Source organism: Epinephelus moara, chromosome 18, assembly GCF_006386435.1.
Source record: "Epinephelus moara isolate mb chromosome 18, YSFRI_EMoa_1.0, whole genome shotgun sequence".
NCBI classification, from domain to species: domain Eukaryota; kingdom Metazoa; phylum Chordata; class Actinopteri; order Perciformes; family Serranidae; genus Epinephelus; species Epinephelus moara.
The window spans coordinates 37,193,455-37,202,901 of NC_065523.1; the positions used below are offsets into that span (position 1 = coordinate 37,193,455).

General features: G+C 40.8%; 1 protein-coding gene across 2 annotated transcripts in view; it reads right to left on the reverse strand.

Moving 5' to 3' along the window:
* Window positions 1–292: 292 nt before the first annotated feature.
* Window positions 293–9,447, reverse strand: part of LOC126405305 (ral guanine nucleotide dissociation stimulator-like 1) — a 24,480-nt gene continuing 15,325 nt past the window's right edge. For both annotated transcript variants that reach the window (XM_050068978.1, XM_050068977.1), the window contains 7 exons: window positions 8,427–8,459; window positions 8,003–8,124; window positions 6,106–6,195; window positions 5,705–5,834; window positions 4,938–5,261; window positions 3,384–3,498; window positions 293–3,287 (listed from right to left, as the gene is read on the reverse strand). In XM_050068978.1, the coding sequence (XP_049924935.1) occupies window positions 3,148–3,287; window positions 3,384–3,498; window positions 4,938–5,261; window positions 5,705–5,834; window positions 6,106–6,195; window positions 8,003–8,124; window positions 8,427–8,459 (954 nt within the window). In that variant the 3' untranslated portion in view covers window positions 293–3,147. The remainder of the gene's footprint in view (window positions 3,288–3,383; window positions 3,499–4,937; window positions 5,262–5,704; window positions 5,835–6,105; window positions 6,196–8,002; window positions 8,125–8,426; window positions 8,460–9,447) is intronic.

A 9,447-nucleotide genomic window follows, 5' to 3' on the forward strand; every position in this document is an offset into this window, starting at 1 on the left:
TGCAGAGAGGGGCTCCCACCCCCTGGGTTCAGACCAGGAACCTTATTGCTTTGAGGTGACAATGCTAACCACTGCACCACAGTGCCACCTGTGGAAAATAAATCACTACTTTATCATTGAATATTCATTCTTTTTTGAAAGGGTATTTACAGAGCTGTTTATATTCATGTTGTCTGGAGCTCTTTTATGAAACACACGTTATCATATGTGTCAACATTCAAAGAGGATAATAATTCATAGAGGAAACACTCGACCTGCTACATCAGACTACACAGCAGAAATCAGTCAGATAAACAGGACTGAAAGTGTTTATTAGGAAGTTGTCAATACAGTGTGGAAACAGTTTTTTTAAACCTGTTTATTTCTTTGTTTTACAGCTGTGGTGTTCTCTTCATTATCACAAATGTGAACAAAAAGCAGTTTTGGTAAGACAAAGGTGTTTATTACAAAGATGTGTGCAGACAGAATAGGTCACCGAGTTCTGCGTTTCTTACCTCCACAGCCCCTGAGCTGATACACGGGGCCTGCAGAGTGATTAAACATGTGATTTTAGTGTGTCTGTTGAGAATGTAATTCCTCCTTGAAGCGTTAACTGTTAGAAAAATGATGATTATCAGCTACCCCAGGAGAGTCTGTGCGTCATCTGACGTCATTGAAATGATTACATCTAATGTCCTCGTAAGGCTTTAAATCAAGCCATTAAAGCACCAGTAACATCCAAGCTTCACTCGTCTGAACCACATTTGTTACAATTTAAGTAAAAAATAAAACATTTTTATTCTTAAAAATTAAAATATTCTCATTAAAATTTTAAATATTCTCAATATTCATCAGAAAATACGACATCTTTAAACTTTTAACGTCACTAATCAGAGATGTTTTAAAGTAAAGTTTGTGTTGTTTTTTTTTTTTTTTTAATTAAACTTGAAGCCACCAATGTGTCATCACAACGTGTCAATCAAATGAAGGTGCGATTAAAGTGAACCACAAAGTGAACCACAGTGAAAATAAATACAAAACATTAGAAAAAAAAATCTAAACTCTAAAAGTCAAACTTGCTTCGTCATTGCACTGAAACACTGAAAGCACACACACAACAGATCACCCCTATTGTTGTCTCATCTAGATACAGCAGACACTTGCATGTGTGCGTCCCAGTCCCATCCATCAAAGTCTCTGCTGCTGCTGCCATGGTAACCGCGGCTCAGGAATGCCATCCTTCCAGTCGGGGCTGCTCGCCTCACACGATGAGTATCACAGCAACACCGCAGGAGCCGGGCTGAAACTCCCCCGGGTACACAGTGATCCCTGCTGAGAACGTCCCCTCCCTCTCCTCAGATGGCATCGGCGCGCCACACCAGTGATCTCATCTCAAGTGGCTGACAACCTGCTGAGGAGCCCCGGGAGTTCATTATCAACTGTGCGCCCTTCACACAGCATCTGACCCCCATTCCCTTTTAACAGACGGGTTATTAATGGCGCCCAGCTGTGCAGGGAGATGGTTGGGCTTTTCTAAATGTTCATGTATAAATAGTTCACTGATGTGGCGTGTTGACATCGAACAGCTCAGAGCGAAAATCAACCAGTATTTGCATCCATGAACTTATTCAACCCAGTCACCCAGAAGAAATGTTGCCATTGTACTTTTCTGCAAACCACGGATACGTCAGTAACTTTACTGAACATACCTTAAAACTTTACATTTCACAACATGGTTAGGTTTAGGCAGTGAAACCACTTGGTTATGGTTTGGAAAAAATATGTTATGGCTTAAAATTTCTAGCAGGGAAAGGTGGCTGTATCCTGGCTGGAAACACAGCGATGTCTCGGGTGTAAAACATGCTTTTCATGCCACTATGACTGAAGAAAAAGCAGTGATGTCATGGTAAAAACCAACCACTCTTCGTGGCACTATATTGGCACGAAGCGTCGTGACATCTTCGTAAAAATCAACCGCTTCTCATGGCACTATCTTGGCAGGACATGCGGCTATATCTTGATATAAAACAGTCGCTTTTTAAGCAGCAATCCCGGCAGGAAATGCAACGATGTCTTGGTAAAAATCAACCACTTTTCGTGGCATTATCCTGGCAGGAAACGTAGTGACATCTTGGTAAAAAAAGACCCGCTTTTCATGGCACTATCCAACAGGAAACGCTGCGATGTCTTAGTGAAAAACAACTGCTTTTAGTGGCACTATCCCGGCAGATAATGCAGTGACGTCTTGGTAAAAAACAAGTGCTGTTCGTGGCACTATCCTGGCAGGGTACGCAGTGACATCTTCGTAAAAAACAGCCACTTCTCATGGCACTACCCTGGCAGTAATGTCTTGGTAAAAACGAACCGCTTTTTGTGGCACTATCCCGTCAGGAAATGCACGAATGTCTTGGTAAGCAACAACCACATTTCATAGCATTCAATTAAGTGACGTCTTGGTCAAAAACAACCGCTCTTTGTGGCACTATCCCGGCAGGAAACGCAGCGACAAAACATGAAAAAACACCCATGTTTGGTGCTAAAAAGCTGCTGAAAATGCAGTAATGACTCACTAAAAAACAACTGGTTTTGTAGTTTGTTCGTCTCAAGAGTCGTCTGCAGCGACTGGCAGCCAGGCAGGCGTCTTCACCCTCCCCTCCACCTCCTGATGACAAAGTCAGCTAACATACTACGTCATTTTCAAAACGCTGACATGATACGTATGAAACGTAAAAATGTAACATTTCCGTGGTTTGCAGAAACACACAATGCTGACATTTTATTCTGGAGACTGGGTTGGATAAAACCATGTGACGAACACATCTCAGAGAGAATGTTGAGGAATGAGTTCCTTTTTTCCTATTTTTAGGATTTGTCCCAAGTTTATTCCAGCAGGAAATGAAAGCCTGTCTGATCCAGATGTTTCTTTGAGCTCTGTCAGGTTCTGTTGAGGTGAGCTTTCTTCTTCATAAAGTGCTTTTGCATCATCTTGTTCATTCAAGGATCCCCATTAGAAACACATGAAAGTGTCCTTAGTCTTCCTGGGGTCCTACAGTTCCATAAAAACCTCTTTGGTATCCAGAAAAAGGATGGACCATCTTGGAGAACATACTTGTCTTATAAAACAACTATTAAAGAGTCTAGTTCATCTTCCAGGTGCAGGACTTGGCTCTACTTTGTGTATCGTCCAAGACTCATCGTGGCCTTCAGCGGCTTCTTCTGGCCTTTGGCAAAGTGCCGCAAAACAAAGTCAAAGTTTGCCGTTGTGGACATAGCGTAGAAGACGTTGGCTTTGTCCGGTATGTGCAACTCTGAAAACAGGAAGAACAAGACAAATGGTCAGAGAGAATGCCTCTTCAGCACGGTTTCAAACAACTCTGTTGACAGTGAAGTGTCTCTGTCCTGACCTCTGTCCTGAGAGATGACCTGTGTCAGAGAGAAGTCCTGCCAGTTCATGTGCTCGAGGTGGTGCTTCTCCAGCGCCCTTTGGATCACCTGGGCAGTTTTGTCCTGGCTGGTCAACTATGGAAGATGAAGAAGAAAAAGTGCTGTTAAATAAACCTTAACGAAGACGTGAGAAAGTCAATTTGTGTTCAGAGTGTTGAGTGGTGGAAGAAGTACTCAGAGCCTTATATTAAAGGAATAGTTCAGATTTTTTGAAGTGGGGTTGTATGGAGAACTGGAGAAGCTAAGCAATGAACTGTGGATTGGGTTCAGCAACAAAACCTATTTTAGTTACATAAAAAATTAATATTAAGTATATATACGCTATACTGAGAGTATTTTCACAGCTTTAACTTTAAGTCAGAAAACTTGTTCCAGTGGGGAAGCTGTTGAGCTGCTGAGCTGTTAATTAATAACGGTTTATAGACATTATTAACATTATTTTGTTCACTTGTTTTATTGTATTTTATTTTATTATTATTATTATTATTATCATTACTACTACTACTACTACTACTTAATATTATAGCTTTTAAGCCTATTTCACTGTATTTTTTTTCAGAATTATTTTTCTCTGTTTTTTCTGTTGTTAATTTTTTTTATCTAGTTCTTTAATCTAGTTTTTATATTTACATTTTTTTATTTCTATTTTTTTTATACATTACTGTGTTTATAGCTTTTAAACCTATTTAAGTACATTTTCATCATTTTTATTGTCTTGTGTGCTGAAATTATTACATTGTTTTTTGTTTTTTTTTATTAATATTTTTAATAAAGGTTATAGTACATAGCATGACAAAACAGTGTCAATTAAACAATGAGAATCACTGTTTTTTTAAATAGAAAATAACAAGTATTATTATTATTATCATTATTATTTCATATCATAGCTTTTAAATCTATGTCACTGTATTTTTCTCATGATTATTTTTATTCTGGTTTTGTCTTTATTAAATCTTTTTCATCTTTGTCTTTAATTTGGTTTTTATTTTTAGTAGTTTTTTTTTTAAGTTTTTTTATTCTTAATACCATTACTGTTTTTATAGCTTTGATTTGATTACATTTTTATCATTTTTATTGTCTTGTGTGCTGAAATTATTACATTGTTTTTTTGTTTGTTTTTTAATTAATATTTTTATTAAAGGTTATAGCACATGGCATGACAAAACAGTGTCAATTAAACAATGAGAATCACAGTTTTGTTTTTTTTAAAATAGAAACATAATAATAATTATATTAAATTTAAAGAGTACTGTGCATCTCTATGGATAAAACAGAAAAAACACAAAAAAGTCTCTCACTGAAGAAGGTTAAAGAATGTTTATAAAAAGACTGCCACTTTTTGTAAATCATTAAATTGTTTTTGTCGCATGTTATCTCTTATTATCAGCTTTTCAGTCACCTGTGAGGCACCTTGAATGCACTGACCTGTATAAAAGGTGCTCTACATTAAAGCTTGACTGACTGATTGGTACGTTGGATATGAAAAACATCACAACACTTGAGGATGAACTCACCAGGATGCTTTTGTACATGTTGCCGTTGTTGTGTCCCAGGTCCACGCTCACCCTCACTATACAGGAGTCGGCCACCTGACGGTTGTACTGCGGCAGTGAGGTCATGGACACGGAGCGCTTGTGTATGGAGGCCAGAGTGGGCTTCGGCCGAGCGCCGCCACAGGATGCAGCTGAGGAGCAGAGATCCGTCCGGCAGTCGGAGGAGCTGGAAGGAGTGGGCGAGTCTGGAGAGGAAGATGCGGTGGAGCAGGGGGAGGATGAGGACGAGGAGGACGAGCAGGAAGAGAAGGCCTCAGACACGTTGTTGCAAGAGCTGTGAAAAGACTGCGGCGGAGGGGAGACAAAAACAAGAGGGAGAAAATATCGATGAGTGCCACTTGAAATATGCTCAGAGCGTCTGTAGTGCTTTATGACTGACTGCTCTGCAGAGGTCAGACAAAGCCTACTCCAGATCAGCTGAGGACCTGCTCAATTCAAGCTCCATTTGCTGAGAGCTCACGCTAGTTTCGATGGCCCTTTGAAGAAAGTCCTTTGTGCAGGGCGATTATGCAACTTTCAAAAGCATCGAGTGTATTTCAGCTCTTATTCTAAACGCTTCAGGGTTTGTTTGACTGCTTCAGAAAGTTGTTTGTGAAGTGTAAATAGTGTCTGTTGTGCTGAACACAGAGGCCAAGTAGACGAAGGCAGAGCATGACAAACAGAGACACCACTGAGGACAAGGTAGAGACAGAAAACAATGAGGGACACACACACACACACACATTTACCTGCAGTCTGATGGAGCAGGCTGAGTTCGGGGAGGACAGATCCTCCAGCTCAGATCCACTGGATCCAGAGGAGGAGACGCTGATCTGGTCAGCGGGAACTTTTTTAGATCCTTCACCCACTGTCAGGAGACTGAAGACACATCAAACTCATTTAATAATAATAATAATAATAATAATAATAATAATAATAATAATAATAATAATGATAACAATAATAATATGGTTTTATAAATTATCATATATTATAGAATTTCTTCTATCAACTCATGTTGTGGCAGAAAAATACTGAGGTCAGCGAGTATTGTTGTGTGCAGATATGTGTGAGTGTGTGTGTGTGTGTATAGTCAAATGTCTTCTGTGTGTGTTTGAGTAGCCAAATCTAGTCAAAGCACCATACTCACGAGGAGAGTTTCTTTGTGAGCGTGCGGTGGCTCCACGGAGTCGGCGAACACAAGTCCACCGGAGGCTCCAGCTGTCTCGACAGATCGTAGCTGGAACAAAAACAGAAATGAGAACTGCGATCCTCAACGATGCCTTTCCATGTGCTGAGGAAAACTTGTCTTGCTTTGACTGGCCACTTTATTAGGTACACCGGTTCAACTGCTTGTTAATGCAACTAGCTTTTTAGCCAATCAGGTGGCAGCAACTCAGTGCATTTAGTCATGTAGACATGGTGAAGACGAGCTGCTGAAGTTCAAACGGAGCATCAGAATGATGAAGAAAGGTGATTTAAGTGACTTTGAACGTGGCATGGTTGTTGGTGCCAGACGGGCTGGTCTGAGTATTTACTGGGATTTTCAGCACAACCATCTCTAGGGTTTACAGAGGATGGTCCCAAAAAGAGAAAATATCCAGTGAGCCAAAATGCCTTGTTGATGCCAGAGGTCAGAGGAGAATGGCCAGACTGGTTCAAGATGATAGAAAGGCAACAGGAAGTCAAATAAGCACTGGTTCCAACCAAGGTGTGCAGAAGACCATCTCTGAAGCAACAACACCTTGTCCAACCTTGAAGCAGATGGGCTACAGCAGCAGAAGACCACACCAGGTGCCACTCCTGTCAGCTAACAACAGGAAACTGAGGCTACAATTCACACGGGTTTTCTCACCAAAACTGGACAATAGAAGATTGGAAAAACCACATTCAGATGGAAGCATGGATCCATCCTGCCTTGTATCAACGCTTCAGGCTGCTGCTGGTGGTGTAATGGTGTGGGGGAGATTTTCTTAGTACCAACTGAGCATGGTTTAAACACCACAGCCTACCTGAGTATTGTTGCTGACCGTGTCCATCCCTTTATGACCACAGTGTACCCATCTTCTGATGGCTACTTCCAGCAGGATAACGCACCATGTCACAAAGCTCACATCATCTCAAACATGACAATGAGTTCACTGTACTCCAATGGCCTCCACAGTCACCAGATCTCAGTCCAATAGAGCACCTTTGGGATGTGCTGGAACGGGAGATTCTCATCATGGATCAACTGTGTGATGTCATCATGTCAATATGGACCAAAATCTCTGAGGAATGTTTCAGCACCTTGTTGAGTCTGTGACACCAAGAATTAAAAAGGGGGTCCAACTTGGTACTAGCAAGGTGTACCTAATAAAGTGGCCGGTGAGTGTATATTCAGTGACATATTATGTACACAAAAAAGAATAAACAAACAAAGAAAACAGAGCGGCATCATGTGTCGTCAGTATTCTTGTTAATTCAGCATCACTGTAATCCATAAAGAAACTGTATTTGTGTACAACCTTTACATTTTGGATTTTGTCGCCTAACATAGCCACCAGCCTCCGTTGGTTGGCTGCATTATTTCAGTGGGAGGAGACTGTGACTCTTCTTCACTCCACAACAACTCCAGAATTTATGTTTTCTGTTCAGCCTTTTTATACATGTACAGAGTTAATAAACTGTGCATACCATGAGCTGCATCACCAGCCCAGTTAGGATGTTTTACGAGTTTGTAACTAATTACTACATCATAAATGTCAAACTAGTGGCGTCTTTATGACGAGGCAGCGACAGTGACAGGGTTATATCTACGTCTCAGCTGATAACAAGACCTGAGCAGACGCCGCTGCTCAGTATGACGGGACATTGATTAATTCACACTGCAGCTAACGAGGAATCTTTCCGTGGAAAATTATGAGAGCTACGCTCCTTTATTTGACCACATGGAGAAATTTTTACAACACACACTTCAGATTATGTAACTAAACTTTTACTGGGCTTTCCTCTGCTTGTGATCCAGCCACACAAACATTACATGAAGGGGTGAATAACACACTCACCTCTCCTGGTCGGTGAGCAGCTTGTGTCCCTGCAGCCAGGCGGAGATTCTGGGGTGATGAGGCAGGTTGTACTGGGAGCAGGACGCCTGCAGCACACGGATCTGTGACAAAACCTCAAACTCCTGCAGGGAGAAAGAGAAGTCACGAGATTAACAAAGATGTCGGCACATCTGTGTGGTTACATAACGTGGAGTAACAAGGTTCAACACAATATTTCAAACAGTAACCAAGCTGCAGTAAAATGACATAAATGTTTAAAAACGAGGCCAAAAATGTCCTGTTTACTCTGATAATGCAAATATACTACACACAGCCTCACACCTTATTATGTCGTGCCGACAGAATGTTATGTGGACGCTTGGTTTTCAACTACTATGAAAAAACAAATAAATAAAATGGAAATGATAAAAGAGGAAGCACTCACCCTCCTCCTCTTCTCAAAGTTTATGAGCCCACCCTGTCAGAGGAGCACATTGTTAGATTACAGGACTTATTTATTGCATATATTAACTAGTAAATGGATCTAAAATGATCAGAAACACTGCAGTAACACTTCATTCTCAAGCAGTATATCATTGATTCTTAAATGGTTTATAACAGTAGTTCCCAACTGGTGTGTCGAGGTCCAAAAGTGGGTCGCTGGTCCACTCTGAATGGACCGCAAGTGACTCGCAAACGTGTCAAGTTTGTAAAAAACACACGTAATTTTTAAGTACAGTGAAATTCCAGCAAAGAGCTTTTATCTTGTAGTGCTATTGCCTGCTGTGGAATGAGTCACTAATGGGCAGCTACTGACAGAGACAGAAAACTAGCTCGACAACATGGCCAAACACAAGTATGACACTGAATATTTCAAACTGTGTGGACTTGAACTAATAATGGAGAAACCTGGACCAGTTGGGAACCACTGGTCTATAACACATTGTAATGTAGCTGTAAACAGAAATAAGAACATTTTTAAGTGTTTATTCTTGGACCGGGCAATATATTGATTTTATAACGATAATGCAACATCCATTCATTCTTTCATTTTCCATAACTGCCTATCCTGTTAAAGGGATAGTGCACCCAAAAATGAAAATTCAGCCATTATCTACTCACCCATATGCCGAGGGAGGCTCAGGTGAAGTTTTAGAGTCCTCACATCACTTGCAGAGATCCAAGGGGAAAGGAGGTAGTAACACAACTCCACCTAATGGAGGCTGACGGCGCCCCAGATTCAAACGTCCAAAAACACATAATTGAAACCACAAAATATCTCCATACTGCTCGTCCGTAGTGATCCAAGTGTCCTGAAGCCCCGCAGTCAGAGCTACAGGCTACAGTGAGGCTAAAAACAGAGTTCAAATGATGTTTTTCCAAACAACTTTTTATGTCGGGGCTTCAGGACACTTGGATCACTACAGACGAGCAGTATGGAGATATTTTGTGGTTTCAATTATGTG